Source organism: Pinus tabuliformis, chromosome 8 (assembly GCF_031772625.1).
Source record: "Pinus tabuliformis cultivar Carrire ecotype Pingquan chromosome 8, CPIR1, whole genome shotgun sequence".
NCBI classification, from domain to species: Eukaryota; Viridiplantae; Streptophyta; class Pinopsida; order Pinales; family Pinaceae; genus Pinus; species Pinus tabuliformis.
Window position 1 is genome coordinate 1,101,649,221 of NC_142294.1, and position 25,303 is coordinate 1,101,674,523.

Genomic DNA, 25,303 nt, shown 5'->3' on the forward strand with positions numbered 1-25,303 from the left:
ACATATAACAATCAAAAAATCAAAAGTGTTGGATCATGTAAAGTTTGAAGGGATTTTTCTTCCAATACCTATAAACCAAGAATCCCAAGTAACATTGGTATTTCTCCAATCTTCAATATTACAGACTTATACTCTTTTAGGAAAGCATAAGATGTTTCAATAGATGCACCGTTAGTAATGAAAAAAAACCATTGGATGGGAGAAATAACTATTTCCGAGAATAGTTCAGAAGGAAATTGAAGTAGAATTGGATCAAAAGGTAGTAGAAAGAACAAGGGACAAGGAGTAGTTTCAATATCTGATTTAGTGGAAGGATCGCCCATTAGAAATTCTACTTAGATGACATCAACATAATTTTCCAAGTATGGTATAAGTATTGAAAAGATTATGATGAAAACCCCATGAAATTTTATTTTCTTCCCCAGGAGTATGATGTAGGAGCATCTTACAAGTCAAACTAATCGCTAACCTTCATACATCAAAATATTTATTAGAGGAAGTTAGTTTCCTCAAATTTTCATTTATGTTTGTGATATCTAGTGTCTACTAATATTTCTAGAAATATAGAGAGAGGAAGTTTGACAAGTGTCATTCAATTTTTAGTGTAATGGAACAAATTAGCTAAAAATTGTTAGATAAATTGAGGAGAGTAAAAGTTTGTTAATAAAAAGATCTCAATGTAATTAACTGAAAGAGAGACATAGAAAAAAAGATGAGAGTGTGCGTAGAGGTATGAGTGAGATAGAATGTGACAATGCAATTTACAAATTGTAATCATCCATTCTATTCTATGTTTTAGTGTTGAATAAAACCTTAAATTTTTACATACTTCCACTTAAACGATATAATGGTGTTTGTTTCTTAAGTTATGTCCTTTTGTTAAAAGTACTATAATCGCATCAAGCGATATCGGGCTTCTTTTATTCTTTCAAAAAAATATTTTGCTTGTTTACATTAACTAATTAAGGTTCCAATTAGTGGTTCCAACCCCAACATCGAGCAAGTTCTTGAAACTTGTCCATATTAGACTAAAAATAACTGCAGTGAAGTTCCAATGCAAAGTTTTAACATATCGGGAGAATAAAATAAGCATGATCAACACATGTTTTTCTAAAGTTCTGGTGTCCACTATTGTTAACCAGTGAAGAATTGCAATGCGAAAAATATTGTCAACTAAAAGTTTGTCCATTTCAGAATTCACAACAGAAGCAAGTCACATGTTTTACAATATTTTGGTGTTATATTGTTGTTAGTTACTATGCTAAGGTAACAGAGTCATTATCATCAATTGAAGTCTATTTTATAGAACATAATCATAGCGGGATTATCATAATATTTTAGTACATTGGCTGCTAATATAAAGGTCTATTGACTCTCAGTGGCATTAATTAATAGAGTTTTCTATCAAGTAATGTCCTTTACGCAGGGACATAAATAATTTTGTTATTTATAAAACTTCTAGTGGCCCGAGGTTCTAGTAAGTGCTTGGATATAGCACTTGGTTGTGTGGTGGCTTACGTCCTTAGTGATATCTCTTGGGTGATGGTTATAGCACTTGATCGTGTGGAACATAGAAGTTTAGTGATGGATAATTATACGACAAAACAAAGACTTAACAATGAATTTTCATAATTATCCAGGGGAAATAATTATGTGTTGGTATCACTTTATATATATATATATATATTTCAAATTATATTATTTAAGATTAATCTTTAAATATTTTTAAATAATTTTTTTGTTATTAATATATGTTAGATGTGATATGTGTACTTTAGGTTGAATATGGAAAGAATTATATTCACTGTAAAAAAAAATAAATGAAAAAGTATCTTTTCAATAATAAATATTTTACTATATATGTATGTATATAACAAAATATTTTATTTATGAATCATATGGAAATAGTTTTCTTTTATTAATATATTTTTAAATGTTATGTATCAACTCCATATTATATTAATTAGTGGAGGAATAATACATCTCTCTTGTATTAAAAAAAGTAGAAAATGGTTCCATCTTTTTATAAAGTTGATATAAAACTATGTTATTTAAAATGGACATTAAAATAGTCTATTGTTATTATTATTTTTCAAATATCATATGTCAAGTTTATAGTGAATATAAAAACAATTACTTCTATCTTATTTTAAACTATATTAGCTTAGATCCATCTTAACTCCGGATCTACCAAGCTAGATCAAATATCTTCTTACTCAAAAGTGGTTTGCATATTAAATAATATAATCTTTTCTATGAAATTTGATCCCTCTCGATCTATAGATCAAATTTCTTGTTACCCAAAAGCATTTGCATATTAAATGATATAATCCTTTCTATGAAATTTGATCCCTCTTCACGATTAGTAGATCAGAATAAATAAATCTAATTAATTATGATTATGAATATACATATAATTATTAATTTTATTTCATTTTTAATTTTATATAGTTTGAGCTAGTCAAAATTTTATCCAAGGAATTACTAAGAGGATCCTAAAGAAGCATAAGGTTATTTCAACCTTTAGATCTCTAAATACGATACGAAGCTCCCTAAGATCCGTTAAAGACCCTCTGGACCCCAAAAATATGAAAAGTGTTTATGTTATCCCTTGCTCTTTTGGGACTCCCTACATTGGTGAGACTGGTGGCTTGACTAATCAAAAGATTCTTGAACTGCATGCTCACATCAAACATGGCAGGACCCGCTCTTTTACTTTAACCAACACATTTAAGAACTAAAACACTCTTCTTAACATTTACAAAATATTATATTACATTACAATACAATATCTACCCAACTATATTTTTAATATATTTTATTAAAATAATATAAAAGCATTTCGTAATATAATAATCTCTATGTAATCCTAGTCGTAGCCTTTGAACTCTGCTTTTTATATATATATATATAAAAGATAGCATAGGATCCAAATTTGTGAACGGAAAAAACAATGAAATTTCATGGTTAGTGAAAAAAATTATGAATCGAAGTGAAAGTGCAAATATCCACAGCATATTTTCAGAAGATTCTGTCGTTTCCCTCTACGACAATGGTGCGTTTAAGGACAAATGGCCGCCTGGTATAATGACCATTCTTTTTCAAAAGCGAATTTGATAATATCATTGACGACGATGTGGTCAAGAAAATGTGATATTTGTAAAGGTTTGAGCAAAGTAAAGTTCAAATTAAGGCTGTGTGCATAAAATTGCCTAATAATTAGGGGTTTGCTTTTTAAAATATTGAGGTCATGCTAAGAAAGTTGGTCTCAAAAATAGTTTTTTTCAAGGCTAAACCAAGGTCAGTCAAGGTTTTATGCAGAATTTTTTTCATCATATTTGATCATGGTTTCTTTTCCAAAAGACGGAAGAAGATGGTTTTGTATAAGGATTCAGCTAGTCAAGGTCAAGGTTTTGTATAGAAAATTTTTCGGTAGTTTAGGTTTTTTGGTATATAAATATTTAAAAAAAATTAAAATTTTAAATTTATTTATATTTAAAAAAAATCATATCTGATTAAATAATAAAAAATCACAATTAAAAATATAATTTCTTTTTAGAAATAAATAAATAAAAATTCCCAAATAAAAAGATAATTTTCTTTTAAAAATAAGTAAAAATCACTTTGGGTAAACTTTTAACAACTTAAAATGTAAAATAGCTCACCAGCACACTTTTGTAAATTGTTTTGTGTTTTACAATGGTAACATCGATCATTTTACGGTGGGTATCATTCCACTAGTGTTAGATTCCACATAAATAACCTAGATTCCACATAAATAACCATAAGGAATAATTATAGATAATAAAATTGGAGTTATTTTTGGTGTGAATTTTTGGAGTTTCCAAGGGAAAAAAATTGAGGTGAAATGTGTTATTTAAACTAGTTTTTCCACTCAGCCCCCTAAAAAATTTTTAGAGCACTTCTATTGTGTAAGGGTTACCCATCAAGCTTGTGAAAAAAATTGAGGTGAAATCTTTATTTGTGTTATTTAAAGTAGTTTTTTGACTCTATATATGGATTCCACACCCTAAAAGACTTTTAGGGCACTAATATTGTGTAGGTGTTACTCATCAAGCTTGTGATTTCAATGAATTCTTGTTGGATTTTAGAGAATTTAGAGAGGAAAAATCCCTCAGAAAAGCTTCCAAAAAGTTGCACTAAAAGCAACTCCTTATAACTTTGCTTGGTATGTCTATTGAGGCTATAAATTTGTTTAGAAAGATATTTTTTGTTGGAATCTGGTAATCTGTTTTTTTCAAAATTTTGATCATAGGAGTTTGAAATGCTTTTCATTCAGCACCATCAACAACCCTTGCACACCCAAAATCATGAAATTTGACAAGTGTAATCTAGATTTCCCAAAAATTTTGCCAGATTTTACCAAAAATTATTCCAGAATTTTACTATTTCCAAAACAAATTTACGGCCTGGTTAGACAACTCTACAGGTAAATTGAATGTTTAAATTATTAAAAAATATATAATAATCTTTAATAAAAATATAAATTGGATAACAATTGTCTAATGAATACTAAACATTTTAATAGGATAACAATGGTCTAATGAATACTAAACATTTTAATAATAAGGTAATTTATTTTATGTTTTTTGAACTCCCAATTGATGGCATTGTACAGGAAGATTCTCTATTTTATTCTTTGGGGATGCCTTTGTTTCTTAGTCTAATCTATCTTTTCTCTTCTATCTTGGCCTTGTCTGTCTTTTTCTTGGACCGCCAATATTAGTTCCAGACCGCCAATATTAGTTCTTAGTAATTTCCACTCTACTTTTTTTTGATCTGATTCAATAATTTACCTACTTCTCTTTAGTTTCTGCCATCTATAAGATCATATATAATTTCTCATTTGATTAATGACCTTTACGAGATTTCTTTTGAATCTCCCTTTACGAGATTTATTACCTAACAAAATATGTAGGATGGACCCAACGAAAATCACAATGCGTAGTGGTACACTATCATGGAAATTGGTGACGTTGTTTCCAATCACTTGCAATCATGACGCGATGAAACTTCTTCCTAAAGTAGAATCGCTAGTCCATAAAAGGTTGGGCGTCATGGATCACGCGCAACCCACCAAGCATCCACTGCATGTTATAGGCAGCAGAAATCCTCTTCCTGTAAATCTGATTCCAAGATCGGTGCGTCTATCTGAGAATGGGTAAAGAGGTTGTTGAGGAAGTGTCTGGATGGTTTAGGGTCTTCAGCGATGGCACCGTTGATAGGAGCTGGACTGGGATTGATGACCAGGTCCTGCCCCTCACCATGCCGGTGTCCCCTTCCAACGACGCCTTCGTAGAGGGAGTGGCCACCAAAGACGTGGTTCTCAACCAGGAAACCGGCGTGTGGGCACGAATTTATGTGCCTCAGACAGCGCTACAGCAACACGAAAACCAAAGACTGGGCGTGGTGCTCCATTTCCACGGGGGAGGGTTTTGTATATCCCACGCCGACTGGCGTATGTATTATCACTTCTACACTCGCTTCGTTAGGGAGTCCAACGTGATATGCGTATCGGTGGATTACAGACTCGCACCTGAGAATCGCCTTCCCGCCGCCTGCGACGATGCGTTTGGAGCTCTTCTGTGGCTCCACTCCGTGGCCCTCGGGGAGAAAGAGGAGCCGTTGCTGAGTCGATACGCCGATTTCAGCCGATGTGTTCTGATGGGGGACAGCACTGGGGGAAACCTGGTTCACCAGGTGCTTCTCCGAACTTTGGCGAATCCGCCTGATTTCCTGCATCCTGTTTGCGTGCGAGGAGGTGTTTCCATACATCCTGGATATGTGAGATCCGAGAGAAGCAAATCGGAGATGGAGATTCCTTGTGATTCTGCGCTTTTGACTTTGGATATGGTCGATAAGTTCTTGAAACTGTCTGCGCCAGAGGGTTTCACCACCAGAGATCATCCCATCACAAACCCAATGGGGCCTCACGCTCCACCTCTAAAGGATTTGAAGTTTCCGTGCATGTTGGTGGCAATTGCTGACAGAGACCTTATGCGTGATACACAGCTGGAGTACTGCGAAGCTATGAAAATGGGTGGGCATGAGGTGGAGGTATTTATTTCTGAAAGTGTTGGCCACAGTTTCTATTTCAACGAGATTGCCATAAAAAGTGATCCGCACATTGCCGAGCAAACCTCTAAACTGCTTCAGACCGTGGATCAGTTCATCAAGAGTTGCTTCTAGACTGCTTTTATATTTTCAGATGTATTAGAATATGCACCCATCCATTGTAGCCTTCAGATTTGGGAAAGCAGTATGTGTTGACTAAGCGAGTTGATCATGGAACTACCCTAGATTAGTCCAACTCCCCTAGATTAGTCCAAGAAAATATCTATTTACTATGGTTAAAAAAGAGAAACCTAAAGTAACATTTCCTGCATAGTATAGAAAGAATAGGGAAAACATAAATTATTTCCAGATGTGCACTGTTTGTTACCTCCAGATTCCCGGAAGTAGGCTTCTGGGATTGCGTCTTTCCTTTCCTGTAGCCTACCATCATTATGATCTATATGTTACTGCTTTTTGAAGTACCAAAATAATTTATTTTATTTTATATGCCAATTTTTTTTGAACCAAAATATAGATTATTGAATGTGGAATACATGTTACTAGGAAGAGATATCTTATCCTTATTGAATCTTATTATGTTGAAATCTATGAGGAAGACATGTTACTAGGAAGAGATGGCTTTGGAAAACCACTTTTTAAGTCCCCTTGTCAGTTAGCGGTATTAGAGTGTTTGAAAGTTAGCGGTATTAGAGTGTTTGAAAGTGGGGTAAGCAAAACTTTGGGATGAGCACATCTGTATGACGCAGGGGCCCTTCTCACAGCGGAGTTCGGGGCATAAAGACATTGTAGCCATCTCTTTCCTCCGCCAAACTTTGAGATGAGCACATGTATGACGCATGGGCCCTTCCCACAGCGTAGTTCGGGATATAAGGACATTCTAACCATTTATTTCCTCCTCCACCATTGAACGACTGATATCCTGGCTCAAGTTTTATGATGGCATCATTTTCACGTGGCGATAGTCGAAGAATTTATGAAAGGGAAAAAGGGGAGGGAGACTGAGTGTTTATTAAGAGTAGTCTAAACAGTTCTCAATTGCAGATAGAAGAGCCGTCTAAACAGTTAGCCGTCTAAACAGTTCAGTTCTCCATTGTATATAGGAATCTCAAATAAGGTAGAAATTTTTCAAAAAATCTGTTATATTTAGGATTTTGGATATTTTGAGATTTTTGATGGTGTTGAATCTATTTTTGTTATAAAAATATTATTTAAACACATTTTTATCAAAATTATGGTGTAGAATAAGTATATTTAATGGTGTAAGACTTTAATATGTACACTGTTAAATATTTATCATTCAAAGAAAAATACAAAAATAAGAAAAAAGAATTATTCTAAAAGTCATTATCATGTGTTCATGAAAAAATACAAGAATATAAAGGAAAATATCAAGAGAAAATAATTTAAAGTAAAAGAAAATATTTGAGTCATTATTATGTGGACAATTGTCTTTATTTTAAATAAGGTTTTGAGAATTTTAGTTTAATTATTAATAATTAATATATCAGTGATAGAGATTTACCTTCATAAAATATTCATGGAATATCTTTACTAATAGTTTTTTTTTTTTTTAATAAACAGTAGGATATCTATTCATCATTCAAAGCAAAATTATATTGAAAATTAGAATATCTCTTACAAAATTTATAGTAAAAAATATAGCTCCATAGCCATCCACACACACACATATATAGATATACATATATATTTATATTTACGAAATTTTATTATATATCTTTTTTTAGTTTATATATATATAAAAGGGGAATCTAAAACTTGAACACATTTTCATCCACACCACTACATACACATTGCATCCCTATCACTAGAACCCCTTCACTCAATATAATAGCCAACAAACTATACTTGGAGGTTTAGCCAAGATTAGAATTGAACAGTGTGACATTAATACTATTAATCCTAACCTCTTGGATCCCAAGACTTATATGACATATAATTTTATTTTTGAACCAATATGTACAATATGGTTCTAGGGGCCAACTCAATTAGTGACCTCAGAGATCCAAGGTTAAAAATCCCTCGGTTGTGACTAGGTTTACATAGACTCGGTTTACATAGAGGCACACAGGTCATAAACCCTAGAGGTTTACTAGTAGTTACGAAAATAAATTAAAATGTGTACAATATATTATTTTATTAACATCATCATAGATACACAATAGCTTTGGATTTATCATATTTTAAGAGGAATCAAATCCTTGGATGTGAAAATCTTTTCTCAAATTTTGATCCCTCTTAGTACATGATATATCTAAAGTTAAGACGGATTTACTATGGTTCTTAATATGCATGAAAGGATTTACAGTTCTCCCTGGTATCGAGCAACATACCATTGAAATGTTTGAATTACCATGAGCCAAGATGGGATCAAATCCCTTGAGGTGCAAACATTTCCTCAAATTTTGATCCCTATTGATGCATGAAAAATGAAGAGTTCAAGATGGATATGACTTCATACTTTATATGCCACTTCTCACCCAGATGTTGATCATCAAGATAAATCCACATCTCCCTCATACCAAGCACAATAAATTTGGAATGTTTTAAGCATGAGAAATCCTTTAAATTCAATTGTTTTATCTATCTATTTATATGTAGATATATAATTGAAATTGAAACATTTTATTTATGATCAACATTAAAATTCTTTTTGTTATTAATATTTTTTAAATATCACTTATTAACTCTATATTAAAAATTTAACCAATTGTATATCCATATAACATATATATATATAATTTCTTTTCGCTCTTTATATATAAAAAATTGATATAAAATTATCTTATTTAAAATAAAAATTGTAACATCTATTTATATTAATTTTTTCAAATATTACATGTGAATTTTATGTTTAACATTAAAAAAAATTACATATCTCTGGAAGTAAACTATTAAAAACAGTGCAAAAACAACTTTTCTAGTTTTTAGATTAGGAATTGCATTTCATATTTGCATTCAACTTCATAAAGTTATTTGCATTCAACTTCATAAAGGTCTAGGAGCATTAAGTCAAATATATCCTTTTAAGACTAATACAACCATAACTAACATAGAGCTGGTCAAACCTGGTATTGTTCAGCGGTTGGAAGCAATTCCCTTGCCTCTTCAAACGTGGTTCTAGTAGGCCTTTCATGGACTTGTTCACTTTAGTTTCTTTTGGCATTAACTTCGAGAGGACCGCTGTGCTTTTAAATTCTAGAATTTTCTTTGATTGTATGCAGTGAATTCATAGTTTTTGTACAGTTGGTGGATGGATGTTGGTTTATGATGATTTTTTTATGTGGTTTTTGTTTAAGTATTGTTGTTCAATGTTGGTTTATAATGATCATGTTTTTATAATGTTGGTTTTGAAAGTTTTGATGTGGTTTTTGGTACTTCTGTCTACATCATCTTAAGATTGGGTTGTTATGTCATCTTGTTATAATTTTCTAATTTATCTCATACTACATTATGTATATATCATTTTTTTGTTATTAATAAATTTTTTTTATATTAGTTCACAAAAAAGTTATACTACTCTAGATCCATTTTAATTTAGAAAATATCAAGCAAGATCAAATCTCTCTCCACTCTAAAAGAGATTTACATATCATATTATTTAATTTTTCTGGTTAAAATCACTCTTGATAGATTCTTTTGGTAAATTCAGGATTAAAATAGATCTAAATTAATTTAATTATTAATTATAATTGATTTTGATTATAAATATAAATAAAAAATTTAATTTTAAATTTTAAATTTTATTTTATTTATATATTTAATTTTACTTAATTAGATCAAATTAAAATGTTTATAAAATATTATATTGTTTCTACCATAATAAGCTGAAACAACCTCCCTGTCATTGAAAAAAACAAATTCATTATATAATATATATTATTAAAAAAATAAAATACATCACGTAATATATATATATATATATATATATAATCGTAGCCTTCAATTTTATTAAAAAGTCTTACAGCAGAGCAATTTTCTTTTAAATATATATCATAGCATCCAAATTTGTGAAGGGAAAAACCAAAGAACTTTCATGGTCAGTGAAAAAGGCGATGCATCGAAGTCATTGGGCAACATTGAAAGTGCAAATATCCCCAACTTATTTTCAGAAGATTCTGTCGTTTCTCTCTACGACAATGGTGCGTTTAAGGACAAATGGGCGCCTTATATACTGACCATTCTTAAAAAAAGTAATGGTAGGAAATGCACTTTCAAAAGCGAATTTGACAATATCATTGATGACGGAGAAAGCAGACATTGATGTTCTCAAGAAAAATATGATATTTGTAAAGGTTTGAACAAAATAAAGTTCAAATTAAGGCTGTCTGCATAAAATTGCCTAATAATTAGGGTTTTCCTTTTTAAAACATTGAGGCGATGTGAAGAAAGTTGGTCTCAAAAATGGCCATTTGAAAAAGCAAAATCAAGGTCACTCAAGCTTTTATGCAGAAAATTTGCCTAGTTGGTCTTGGTCGACGGAAGAACATGGTTTTGTATAAGGATTCGGGTAGTCAAGGTCAAGGTTTTGTGGAGAAAATTTGTCCGTAAGGTTTTGTGTAGAAAGCTTTTAGGTATTTTAAATATTTTGTTGTTTTTTTAGTAGTTTAATTATTTTAAGTTTTGAAAGTTATTTGCTTGAAATTTAGTAAAAATGTGCTGGTATTTTAGTTTAGAGTTCTATATTATCAGTGTTTCAAACAAATTCACAAATATGAATTCAGTCATATTTAAAAAAATATATTTTATTAAATAATTAAAAATCACAATTTAAAAGGCTAAGTTTTTATTTTAAATAAATACAAATCACAATCTATTGAAAATTGTTTTGCAAAATTTTAAACAACTTAAAAATGTAAATTAATAATTAAGCAGCACACTTTTGTAAATGGTTGTACGTTTTATAATGGTAACATCAATCATTTCGCTTTGGCTATCAATCCACTCTAAGCGTTAGATTCCACATGAATAAGGAATAATCCTGGAGAATATTTAGCACTTTCTTCTCCGTAAAATTCGTTTACAATAATCATGAAAATATTTAATAAATATAAAAAACTATTTTTGTGAAAGCGAGTTTGATTGACTCATATATAAGTTTGTAACTTGAATTGTTTAAATGATTAAAAAGTATATAAATATAATAATCTTTAATCAAAATATAAATTGGATGGCAATTGCCTAATGTGATAATGACTACGAATGTGACAGTAACAGGGTGATTTATTTTATATACATTAAAAAATATGTTAAAGCGAGTTTGATGGAGTAAAATGTAAGTTTGTAACTCGAATGGTTTAAATGATTAGAAAGTATATAATAATCTTTAATAAAAATATAAATTGGATAGCAATGGCCTAACGCGATAATGACTTCATTAATAGGGTAATTTATTTTATATACATTAAAATATAAATAATAATTATAAAATTTTATAAATCTTATGTTTATGGGTAAATGTATTAAAATATAAATAATAATTATAAAATTTTATAAATTTTATGTTTATTGGTAAATGTATTATTGAGTTAAGAGTCTCACTGACTTGAGAGGTTTATTTTACAATCTAGAGGGACATGTGTAAGTATGTCATGTTTTCAAAAAAATAATAAAAATAATTTCGTTCATATTGGCTCATAAAAATTAAATAACCATATAAATAAACAATTAAAAATCTATTAACACACCAATTCACTTAATTTTGATATTCCAATTTCACTCTTCAAGTAATAAATACAATATTTCGATATCCATGTCCGTCCCTTTTAAAATATTATCTAAATAGAAAAACAATTTCACCTAAAATAAAAAATAAAAAATATATATGCTATGCATTTTTAATTAGTTGTCCATATCACCCAATATCATGTAAAGTAATTAGAAAAAAAAAAAAAAAAAAAACATGTGAGTAAGATATTTAAACCTTATGCTTTTCAAAAATATTTTAATACCTGATACAAACTTTATATATATTTATAGAAAAAAATGTCAAAATAAAATTCGTTAATGAGTCTTATGGAATAAAATATCTAATATGAGTTATGAATAAAATATTTAAATATAAATTAATATAAAATGGTTCAATACAAATGTTATATAATCTCAATGACATTCAAAAACTCAATTTAGAGAGTAAAAAATTACACATTGTTTTTTGAACTCTAAAATATGTTTGCAACAAAAGAAATTTGATCCCTCTCGATTCATTCTAGATATGTACTTTACATCGATCTATGCTAGTCACATCTACATCCATCCAATGTGATATGAGTATTGGTGGATGTTAGATTCGCACTAGAGCACTGCCTTCCTGCCGCTTGCGATGATTTGTTCAGATCTCTTCTATGGCTTCACTTTGTGGCCCTTGGGGGGAGAGAGGAGTCATGGCTTGGTCGGCATGCCGATTTCAGCCGATGTGTTCTGATGGGTGACAACACTAGGAACCTCATTCACCAGGTGCTTCTCTGCACTTTGGGTAATCCACCTCATTACCTGCATCCTGTTTGCTTGCAAGGAAGTGTTTCCATACACCCTGTATATGTGACATCTGAGAGAAGCAAATCAAAGATGGAGATTATGTATGATTCTGCGCTTTTGACTCTACACCATAGGAGTTCACGATCAGAGATCATCCCATCACAAACCCGATGGGACCTCATGTTCTACCTCTAAAGAATTTGAAGTTTTTGTACTATTGGAAATCATAATTACTCTGGCATGTGAGAGTTGGCTAAATCAATGAACTTAGTCAAGTCGAGTGAGTTCGAGTTAAGTCATATTTTGGGAAAAGTTGAATTTAGAGTGTGTGTGTGCATGTGAACTTATTTTGGGTGAGTTACTAGAAGAAAAAGTTTAAAGAACTTGCACCGGGTTCATTGTAATCATCAAGTTTTTGTGTGATCAGTTGAAGAGCTGCAACTCATATTATTTGTGTGTGCCAATTTTTGTGTTTCTCCTCTCTTAAATTTGATGAAGAACCATTAGCTGGTGATTTTGGTGAAATTGAAAGTGTTGATGATATGTGTGGTTTCTTTTTTGACACAAAGATTTTTATATATTAAAAAAAAATGGTTTATTTGAACACGAATTTAGGGCTTTGCAAAGGTCTGTTGGTCTACAAAAAAAATTGGTGTTTTTTCTAGCATGACAATGTTTTGGGTGAAATTTTTGCCTTACAGGGGTGCATATTGAATTTTTTTTTTTTTTTTCAAGCATGATATGGAAGTTAGCCTCATGTAATCAGGAAAGTAGCTATAAGACAAAGGAAATAAAATAGTCATGGGTCGCAAAGCATAACTAAAAAATATTAAGAAAAGGAATAAAAAAGATGAGGCAGAGAGCATTGCCATGTTTAGAGAGGTTCAGACCACAGCGGATGAACTGTAGAAATTTTGAATAATATGACACATATTCAATGGAGATTATCCTGATCATGTACTATTGCGGAATACATGCACAATACATAAGCTCCTCTACGTTGATCATCAATTTACAAAAGCAGAAACATTCACAGGCACACATAGAAGCATCAATCAACACAGTATTTTCCCGGGGAAAGCATCTCTCTAAAAACCCCAACTATCTGTATATTATAGTGATTGAATCATGTAACAATACATAGTACAATACTCCTCACAAGTACTCAGTACTATCTCCACATGCTACACACAATACAACTCAGATCTGATCTCCAAATCTTCCTCGCTGCTTGCCTGCCTCCACAACTCAAGAATTGATGAGAATGGTTTACCAAACTCGTATTTCACCTCCAAAGAATCACTCACACTCTGTTGGACGTGAGCACAAGCTACAATTCTTGATATTGGCCAATTCATTTGCATACTCAATCCCTCTGATTGTGCAAATCATCATGCACAGCTATAGTCACAACTGATAGCAATATGATCCTCTAACACCTGTCCATGCTCAACTGAACATGCACTGACATGCAACTGAGTTAACTGATGTATTATATAGTTGCATTATGAGTTAATAACTTTTGAATTAATTAATAATCTATTGATCAGTTAGGCTAAATACAACTAGTTTAACAAAGCTAAACTGAACACAACTCCATCAACTACACCTCCAGTCCACTAAACTCAACTCACTTGAGTTCTAACTGAAGTCCTGCATGCAAATATTAGTCATCCCATAGCTAACCACGTATTTCCCTCTGGGATCTACATGTACCACATCCGTAGCTTATCCTGAAGTGCTCCAAGAGAATAAGATCAAGTTTATAGTCCAAATATTATTATGAGACAATAATATTTGACTTTTCTATTTTTGACAGCCAGTCTAAAAATAGACTTTGATCACTCACACTGTGATCACTCACACTGTGGTCACCCACACTATGATCACTCATACTGCGATTACCCACACTGTGATCATCCACACTGTGATCATCCACACTGTGATCAAAAATAGAACTTGCGCCATAATTTGCCTGCGGGCCCACTTAGTGAAGGCGACTCTTTTCACTAAGCTCCATCATCTTGTTGCATTCTCAACAAGCATTTCTTGTTGCACACTTTTCAACACTCCCTCTCAACAAGAAAGGTTTCCTCTCAAACCTGATCCTCAAACTCTGGAATGTTCTCCATGCAACACATCTGGCTGGTCCACTTGCTCTGTCATCAAAGTCTTTGACTGCTATTGCCTCTGTCGATTGAAGACTCTGCATCTCTGTGCTCTTTAGTATCTGACTGCTCTAGCCTCTGTCACTTTGATCTCTGACTGCATCCGTGCTGCTGCTGGTTCTATCTCCCAACATTGCATCCGCACTGCACCTCCCAACTGACCTCCCTGTTGGGCTAGAAACATCCTCTGATGCTGAAGCTCTACCTGCTGCTGACAAGTTCTCCCTCTCTGACATCTGCGCTACTGCAACATCTCCATGCATCTCGCACCATTGTACACTTCTTTGTGCCACCTAGCACTGTGCAAAACACTTGAGCCTCTCGCATTGCTGCAGCCTGCTAGCTATGTGCTGTCCTGGGATTCCCTACACTGTCACTCTCTCTGCCGCTCCATCCGCATCTATCTCTACCCAATCAATCAGTTCCTGCTACTACACATTGAGGCTCCCGTAGCAAGGTCTCATCCAAGAGGTTGGGTACCTCAAGGATCCTACCCCTCCTCCTTGGGACTATCAATCCACATCACCCCACCTCCTACCCGGAGGTATGGCTGCATGCGATCCCTCAGCCCACCTGGCTCGAAGTTTCCCCCTACTGGAGGTCTCTGGATGAGTAGATGTCTCTACTCGATCTCCTCTCAGCTTCCCTTGTTGTGGCTGCTCCACAACCTCCTGAAGTTGCTGCACCAATCATGGCTCCTGCACAATCATCTGAGACTTCTTCTGGCTCTGCATGTTGAGAGGTAATATACGCTCCCTCTCAACCACCAATTCTCCATCAATTGCCTCGCTGCTCAAGGCTTTGCATGCATCTTGAACCTCAAGAGCATACAGGTTCTAGACCCGTGAACCAATCTGCTTCACCTGTCTAGTGATGATCTGTCTAAGGAAAGCCTTTCCCTTACTGAAGACTACATCATACCCTTTATCTTCCAGCATCGCGATCAACACCAAGTTTCTCTTCAGTCCTGGTACATACTTGACATCGGTCAAGGTAAGGCGAGCTCCATGCTCCCTCTGAAAAATAACCATGCCTACACCTGAGACACTATACTTCTCATCATTACCCATCCTTATGCGTATCTGGAGATCTTTCTCCTCCAAAGTACTGAACAAACTTTTGTCACCGGTCATGTGGAAAGAAGCTCCATTATCAAGAAACCAACCACTTCCCATCATGGATGAAACCATGCATGCGAAGAGTGTGAAATCCAACTCAAACTGTGAAGCAAGTGCCTCACCTTCAGATCCTTCCCCAGATCCCTTCTTGGACTTCTTCTTTGGGCAATTAGTAGCATAATGACCCAACTCATGACAACGAAAGCATCTCACCTTCGCCTTTTCAACCTTCTTCCCATCATTGGAAGAATTGGATTCGGAAAGAGAAACCTTCCCCTTCCCCTTCTTCGCCTTACTCGCTAAGGCACAGTTCTCCTCATCATGCATAGATGAAGAACTATCTTTGGTGCTCCGTCTAATCTCCTCCTGCATCAAATCTGACCATATTCGTTCCCAATTTGGCTGTTTCTCCCTTCCATTCACCGAGTCCTGGTAGCTATGCCAACTCTTAGGAAGGTCAAGGAGTGCTAGACTCACCATCCTCATCCGACAGTCACCCCCAAATTTCCCAGCTCATCCCGGCATTGGGTGAACTTCGTGAGATACTGGGGCATACTGTCTCCATTCTCACACTGAATGTTTCTGAGTTTTCTCTCTTGCTTTGGAATTAAATTCGAATTCCACCAGCTCAAAACTCAACCGCTTCTGATCTAGAATTCATGAGAACAAAGTATTTCTTGTACAGAGATCGACTGTATGGGCATTCACCGGATATCTCACCTTCCAAAGGAAGGATGAATCCATAGGCTACCTGGCCCGATTACAGACTCTGCCTGAAGAAATAAAATGTAAACACTTTCTGAATAATAGATCTGATGATCAATCCTCACTTGATATCCTGTAAAAATCTCTTCTACAAATCAAGTTGCTCCGATACCATGTAGAAATTTTGAATAATATGACACATATTCAATGGAGATTATCCTGATCATGTACTATTGCAGAATACATACACAATACATAAGCTCCTCTATGTTGATCATCAATTTATAGAAGCAGAAACATTTACAGGCGCACATAGAAGCATCAATCAACACAGTATTTTCCCGGGGAAAGCATCTCGCTAAAACCCCAACTATCTGTATATTATAGTGATTGAATCATGTAACAATACATAGTACAATACTCCTCACAAGTACTCAGTACTATCTCCACATGCTACACACAATACAGCTCAGATCTAATCTCCAAATCTCCCCCGCTGCTTGCCTGCCTCCATAGCTCAATACCTGCTCAAGAACTGATGAGAATGGTTTACCAAACTCGTATTTCACCTCCAAAGAATCACTCACACTCTGTTGGACATGAGCACAAGCTAAAATTCTTGATATTGGCCAATTCATTGGCATACTCAATCCCTCTGATTGTGCAAATCATCATGCACAGCTATAGTCACAACTGATAGCAATTTGATCCTCTAACACTTGTCCCTGCTGAACTGAACATGCACTGACATGCAACTGAGTTACCTGATGTATTCTATAGTTGCATTATGAGTTAATAACTTGTGAATTAATTAATAACTAATTCACCCAACTCATCTCTAGTCTATTGATCAGTTAGACTAAATACAACCAGTTTAACAAAGCTAAACTGAACACAACTCCATCAACTGCACCTCCAGTCCACTAAACTCAACTCACTTGAGTTCTAACTGAAGTCCTACATGCAAACATTAGTCATCCCATAGGTAACCACGTATTTCCCTCTGGGATCTACATGTACCACATCCGTAGCTCATCCTGATGTGCTCTAAGAGAATAAGATCAAGTTTATAGTCCAAATATTATTATGAGACAATAATATTTGACTTTTCTATTTTTGACAGCCAGTCTAAAAATAGACTTTGATCACTCACATTGTGATCACTCACACTGTGGTCACCCACACTGTGATCACTCATACTGTGATCACCCACACTGTGATCATCCACACTGTGATCATCCACACTATGATCAAAAGTAGAACTTGCTCCATAATTTGCCTGCGGGCCCACTTAGTGAAGGCGACTCTTTTCACTAAGCTCCATCATCTTGTTGCATTCTCAACAAGAATTTCTTGTTGCACACTTTTCAACATGAACTGAAAAGCCTAGTAGAAGACAAAGAAGAAATTGAGGTTGATTGGTGTAGATTTGATATAATATCACCTCCTCTGTTTACTAGTAAATATTTCGATTATTGGGTTATCAAGATTCAAACTTTCCTTCGAGTTAAAGATTTAATTGAGTACTGGTCTGATAACCCATATGATGAAATATGTGATGCTTTAGCATTGGATTTTATAAAAAAGGTATTGGATGAGAATTTTTTGTGCAAGATAGCAAAATCTATAACTTCCAAGGAAGCATGAAAGATCTTGGAAGACGAATTTGGTGCAAGGGGTAGTGACATGTACCAACAAGTTTGTCACATGTAGAGAAGTCACTCATGGATCCGAGAGTATATGAGTAAGACCCTTGGAGGACAATAGAGCTTGGAGAATCCCACTCAAAAGTGGATGATGGTCGTGAAGGCTATAAAGGTGAAACTCGTAGTGCAAACATACATATGGATGAAGAAGATGAAACAAAGATTGCAAGGAAAGAAGTTGAAGCCACTATGTGTGAAACAAAGCAAGAGCATATAAATGTCGAGGATTCCACTATAATGTGGATGGTGCAAATGATGGTGAATTCCACTGTGACAAAACGCATGTGGATGATGACCACAAAGTGAGATGTGGATTGGTGAATCCAATTGCAATTGATCAGTTTGGAATTGTCAATGAGCACATGAATGCTTGGATATCCCACCATAAGGTGGATGAACATTATGGTAATAGAATTTGTGAAAAATGGATTAATAGTGGCAATATGGAAAGAACCAAGTTTGATGAAGAATTTGAGGTTGAAGTTTCCAATGTAGCAGCAAGTTATGAAACAATTGGAACTTTTCATGAAGCGGTGTGTGAACAAGAAACAACTAAGCTTGGCATAGATAAGGCCATCAATAAAGCAGCAAGTCATTTGGTGGATCCAACAATTGGAATTGTTGATGTTAAATTTGATGAAGATAATTTAACTCATGATAATTGGTTGCACATGAAGCAACATAAAGTTTTTATTGATATGTTTTTATTTGGTGAAAGAAGCCCACTTGTGTTTGCAAGCCATGTGGAAGGCAACATGTTTGCAGCAGCAGAGGTTGGTAAAAAGACAGAAAATAAAAAGTATGATGCAATGATAGAACAAAAGAAGGTAGAGAAAGAAGAGGTAGAGTTGGAAGCTCTCAGTGAAGAGAATACCAAAGATTCTTTCAACATTGTTTTTGAATATGTAGGTGTTCAAAATAGCATGGGAGTAGAAGTTAAAAACAAATTTGCAAATAAGTTTGATGTAGATTTGAAGCTCATTTCAGAATGGATTCAAAAGTCAATTGAAAAAATTGGCAAGAGTCTTAAAACGACAAATGGAATAAAAGAATTGAATGAAATGGTGAATGATGATCTTGAGTGCACAAATTATAGGAAAAAAATAGTAGTACCTAATGATGAAAGTGAAGAAAAGGATATGGATGTTTCTGAAAACAAGGAAGAATAAATAAAACCATTTTTCAGTGATGGAGTCAAGAAGAGATAATATTCTTCTATCAAGTAATATGGCAGAAAGAAAGTCATGAATATGAAGAACAATAAGTAGATCAAAGAAGATAAGTTGAAGATGAAGAGTTATGAAAGTAGTCCATGGTTGAACAAATTGTTGAAGAGGAAGCTATAGTAGAAAGATTCACAACAAATACAAGAAAAGTGAAAGAAAAATTGCAACAACAAAAAGTAATGAAATGTAGAACCTACATCAACAACGCACAACAAAGGATGAATCAATTTTGAGGCTATAGAATCTAGAAGAAAAGAAAAAGAAAATGAAAAAGTGTTAAATTTTTGAGTCATTGTAGGCCTAGTTGAGACATAGACCAACATATATGTTTTAGTAATGATTAAGTCAATTATTATTGTAATCCTAGTAGGCATAGTTGAGTTATGTTGAGTCATACAGTCGTAATTAAGGGGGAGTGCTGGAAATTGTAATTACTCCCGCAAGAAAGAGTTGGCGAAATTTGGAGAGCCAGTTAATTGAGTCAAGTTGGGTCAGTTTGAGTTAAGTCATATTTTGGGAAAATTTGAATTTAGAGTGTGTGTGCTTGTGAAGTTATTCTGGGCAAGTTACTAGAAGTAAAAGTTTAAATAACCCTCATCGAGTTCATTATAACCATCAATTTTTTGTGTGATTAATTGAAGAGACGCAAATCATATTGTTTGTGTTTGTCATGTTTTGTGTTTCTCCACTCTGCCTTTCCAACACATGCATGCTGGTGGCAATCGCTGATGGAGACCTTGTTCGTGATACATAGTTGAAGTATTGCGAGGTTATAAAAATCATTGGGCATGAGGTAGAGGTATTTGTTTCTGAAAGTGTTTGCCATAGTTTCTATCTCAATGAGATTTCTATAAGAGGTGATCTATACATTGTCTAGGAAACATCTAATCTTCTTTGGGTCATGGATCAATTTATTAGGAGTTGCTTCTAGATAGCTTTTACACATTCAGATGCATATTATAATATGCACCCATCCATTGTTGCCATTAGATTTGGGAAAGTAGTATGTGTTGCCTAAGGTAGAATCTCATACATAGTAAGGTTTCAATGAGAATGGACACTATACATAGACAAGTAGGGAAGGACTAAATTATTTCTAGATGAGTATTGTTTGTTAGCTCCTGATTTTGACAAGTTGTAATTTGAAGTAGTGTTCTTAGATTGCGTCTTTGATTTTCCTTTAGTAGACAATCATTATGATCTATATATTACCTTTTTTTACCAAACTAATTTATTTAAAGTTTAGGTCGAGAAATGTTTTAAACCAAAATATAGCTTCTTGAATCTTGTTATGTTGAAACCTATGGTTGAAATCTATGTGGAAGGCATGTTATTAGCAAGAGATATCTTCCATCCTAAACCATTGGCTTTGCAAAACAATTTTTCAGTCCCCTTGTCAATCAACATGATTAGAGAATTTAAAATGAGCACATGTATGACACATCTTTGAGATGAACACATCTATATGTACACGTGTCATTATAATTTTGGAGTTTGGGGGTTTGAAGACATTCTAGCCATATATTTCCTCTGCCAAACTTTGAGATGAGCACATGTATGATGCATGGGCCCTTCTCATAGAAGAGTTCAGAATATAAGGACATTCTACCCATCTATTTCCTCATCCACCATCGAATGACTCACTCAAGTTTTATGATGGCATTAATCTCACATGGTGATACTCAAAGAATTTCTGGAAGGTGAAAAGAGCATGGAGACTTAGTGTTTATTAAAGTGTATTCTAATTAGGTCATAATTGCATTGGGAAAATAATAGAAATTTCAATATGATTTTGAGAAAATTTATTGGAAATTTTTGAAAAATCAAGTTTTAGGTGTCAAGTTGGATATCCAAGGGTTTTTAATGGTGCTGAAACCATTTCTTCTATGAAATGATAATTACACCCTAAGGCACTCCCCTTTGAAAAGAAGTCTCCTACATACCACAGTGTATTGGTTTGTAGTGTTCGATGAGGTGTTAGATGATTGAAACAATATTGGGTGTTAGATCACCATCGACTCCTCCTACTTGAATTGTAAACTGACTCTGTGCTCCTCCACGTTTCAACTTCTTCTTCAACCATTGGGGTTCTTTTTCTTCAACAGTAAATTCAACTATCCTTTGAACAAATTCCTTGGTTGTTAGATCACCACCGACTCCTCCTACTTGAATTGTGAACCCCACGCTCCTCTAAATTTTCGACGGTACCGTCGAGGTTATTTTTTTTCAACAAGTGATTCAACCATGCTTGTAACCATCTCCTCTGCTTTTGAATTTCTCCAAGGTTTCCACTATTTCTATTTCTTTTGTGTAAATCAGCAGTTATATATTAATTCATAAAAATACATAGGATACAAAAGGTCTGTATGCATAGACAAAGCGAAATCATCAACATATGCTCAAAATGACTGTAAGTAGCTGAAGCTACATCTACTAAAACCGAGGCTAACCATGCAGGGCTGCCTAACGAGGGGTCTAAAACTAGAAAAAACCACCACCCTGGGCTGCTTTTCAGTAATTCCAAAAAGAAAGAGGGCCTGGAGGACCTCCATAGCTACAATAGAGAGATACAAAAACAAGAGAGAAACAAGAAACTGAGAAGCCATTACAGCTAAATCACAGTCTTTATTGGGTGCACTTGGGCTGGCCATTGCAGTCACGAACTCGGGTTGCTGAATCCTTTGCAGAGTGGGGTGCTTCACCTGGCTGTTGTTTGTTACCGCCGCTGGACTTCCACTGCAACATAGGATCCCTAATGGATGGAGTTCCTGAGGAGATTGATGAGGACACTTAGATTTTACGAAAGGATTCTGACTTCCTGAGTCAGGGCACTGAAATTGAACCCCATGGCATCTAGCTTAGCCACATTCTCTGTAGAAATGAGGGAGATGTCTTGGTGAGCTCTCCTGATATCTTCAGCCTGCATGCTGAGCGCTTTAGCCAGCATGGTCTTCATTCTCCACATTTTTCCTTGTGTTCGAACGAACTGTGTTGCTCTTGTAGTCATTGTACCTGGATTAGAAAGCCAGTCCATTTCCTTCTCCAGAGCCTGAGCGTCCAAACATTCTTCCTCCTCAGTAACCGTAGCTTCAAGCTCTTCGATTTTGCATTTTTCTTTCTGAGTGGTCCGTGTCTCATAAACCTCCCGAGCTTTCTGCAAGGCCCGGTTAGCAGAGACATTCTGACTACACTCATGCGCCATACTGTAATTGCAGGTCGAGGATACAATGAAAATCCTAGCAGCACTACGATTGTGAAGAAAAGACCCAAGAGAAAGAAGTGTTTTGATCACCTGGTTTCACGCCTTAGAGATAGCTGAGGGTGGTAAGGTATGGCTTAAGATCTCCCACTTCGCCATCGGAGATATGTTGTTCCTGCCATAATAACTACCATTACGGTTTCCCATCTCCTACTCATGATGCTGATTCAGAGCCTTAACTTTGCCACGCTTGAGGCTATTGGTTAAGAGCCATGTGTCCTCCCTTGTGTCTTACTAATGGCGCCGATCATATTTTTTGTTGATTGTCCTCCTCGTTTGATGAAATGTGTCCTTGTGGATGATTTCCCACCCTTCCCAAGGTACTCCATGGGACTTTCTCCCATTGTACCCTTGTTTGGTGTGAAGTGAGTTGTTAATTCTCATAAGTAACTAATGACCCGTAACCCACAACCCTTCTTCCACTCTTGATGTTCCGGTAAGATCTTGCCTCGAGATGAGAGTGCAAGATCATTTTCTTTGACGTCTTGCCAACAAGTGTCAGTGATCTCCATCGGATGATCGACCACATGGTTGGCAAGGAAATCTGCTAAGCCATTTGCTTTCTGCCTGACTTCTTGTGGAACAGTGCTACTGAGGGAGGAGAGATGTTTCACGATGAGAATTGTTACCATGGCCAATCTCCAATGCTTTGTGACTTTCTCCGGCCGAGTTCCATTTTGCAACCTCTTCATCGTAGTGATGGCTAGGAGGGAATTGCCTTCCACTATAACAAAACCTTTACCTAGTTGGATGAGGATTTTCAGCCACTGTTCCAGGGCTGTGAATTCTGCTTCATTGTTGGTAGCCTCCCCAAGCGATCTGCAGTAAATGTGGAGGATTTCACCTTTGTCATTTCGGAGGATGCTTCCAAGCCCTCTAGGGCTAGGGTTGCCCTTGGAGGCCCCATCAAAATTTAATTTGTAGAATCCTGAGGTGGGGGGCAACTAGGCCAAAGGAGTGGGAGCAGGTCGAAGGTGGTTATCTTGAGCCTTGTGACTTGTCAGACCATGCATGACAAACAATAACAGGATGCGAGAGTCATTTGGAGTGAGTGTCTTGTCCTATTCCACTTTGCAGGTGGTAAGGGAAGTTTCTTTTAAACTGTTCATAATGATTGTTTTGATGGTTTCAAGCTGCTTGAATTATTTTTGAAATATTCTTATGTTCCACTCTTTCCAAGTATTCTAGACTATAAAATCGGGATAGAGCCTCCAAACGGTGTTGACTGTATTGCAATGGGAGTAATTTGTGTGCCAATTTGCAATGGAGTCTTGAATAGAGTCTATGTGTCTTTCTGTTGTTTGAAAATTCCTTTCATCCATTCCCACAGATTATTGGTCCAGTTACAGTCATTAAGGAGATGGTTCATCGTTTCCTCATCCTTTTCACATAGGGGGCATCTGGACAGCCCAATAAAACCTCTTTTTACTAAATTCTCCCAGGTATGGATTTTACGATGCATGATAAGCCAAGGAAAATATTTTATCTTTGGCCAGAGAGCACTATTCTAGACAATTGGGTACCAAGCTACTTTGTCTTTGAGGTTTTGGTGCTCAAGATAAATTCTAGCTTCCTTGAGGTTGAAAGTTCCTCTGTCAACTTTCCCCACCTGAGTTGGTCCTCCTCTTGAGTGGAATAGATCATTATCTTATTCAGATCAGAGTTTAGGTTCTTGAGGAGGACTATCATGTCTTCCTCCGGGGGGAGAGGCTCTAGGCTCCATTTCCTCCAGTGCTGGTTCTCGTGGATATCAGACCAATATTGATGGACTCGTATCTTGCCCGTTGCCTGAAGCCATCTCTAAAGGGCTTGATAGTTGGGGTTTTATAGTTTAGGTAGTTGTTGCCATGCATCCTCCTAGAATAAAGCCTTATTTCCATTTTGAATTTCCCAGAATTAGTGGTTCTGAATGAGGTGGTTGTTAGCTCTGGCCAGATTCCAAATAGGGGAACTTTCGGGGGCATCTATCATTCTTATTAGGTCCTTTGATCTCCATGTTTCGACATATCTGGCTTTCCATAATTTTTCCCAAGGTGTATGGGGTTCCTTGAGCCATCTCCACCAAAGCTTGGCTCCATAGGCTTTGTTAATAGTGTCCAGGTCTTGTAGCCCTAAGCCTCCCAGAAATTTTGGCTTGCATAGTTTAGTCCAGGATACAAGTGCCCACTTATGCTTATCTGCTTTTCCTGATGAAAGAAAGGCTCTTTGAATATTCCTAATTTTATGTATAGCCATTTTTGGAGTTGGGAGGATAGAGATCATGTAGAGAGGAATGTCTTGCAGAACTTCCTTAGTCATTACAAGTCTTCCTGCAAAATTTAAAACTCTACTGGTCCAGTAATTCCCCCTGTCCTTTCGATTAGAGAGCAAATGCTCCCAGTGGAGTTTTTGCCAAGGCTTGCCAGTGAGAGGAATGCCAAGATATTTAGAAGGAAGGTTGTGCCTCTTGAAACCAAGGATATTAGTGAGGTGCTTTTGGACCGCCAAGTGCGTATGGAAGAAAAAAACAGAAGATTTATCCAAGTTAAGA

At 35.2% G+C, this 25,303-nt stretch overlaps 1 protein-coding gene and 1 pseudogene across 1 annotated transcript; both read left to right on the forward strand.

The window, feature by feature from the left end:
* The first annotated feature begins 5,066 nt into the window (after positions 1–5,066).
* LOC149239186 (putative carboxylesterase 6) lies at positions 5,067–6,602 on the forward strand. Its single transcript, XM_089367086.1, has one exon. It carries the CDS (start codon positions 5,179–5,181, stop codon positions 6,208–6,210), a length of 1,032 nt encoding a protein of 343 aa, XP_089223212.1. The 5' UTR covers positions 5,067–5,178; the 3' UTR covers positions 6,211–6,602.
* Positions 6,603–10,310: 3,708 nt separating this feature from the next.
* On the forward strand, positions 10,311–20,445 carry LOC149239187 (strigolactones hydrolase CXE15-like; annotated as a pseudogene).
* Positions 20,446–25,303: the final 4,858 nt, after the last annotated feature.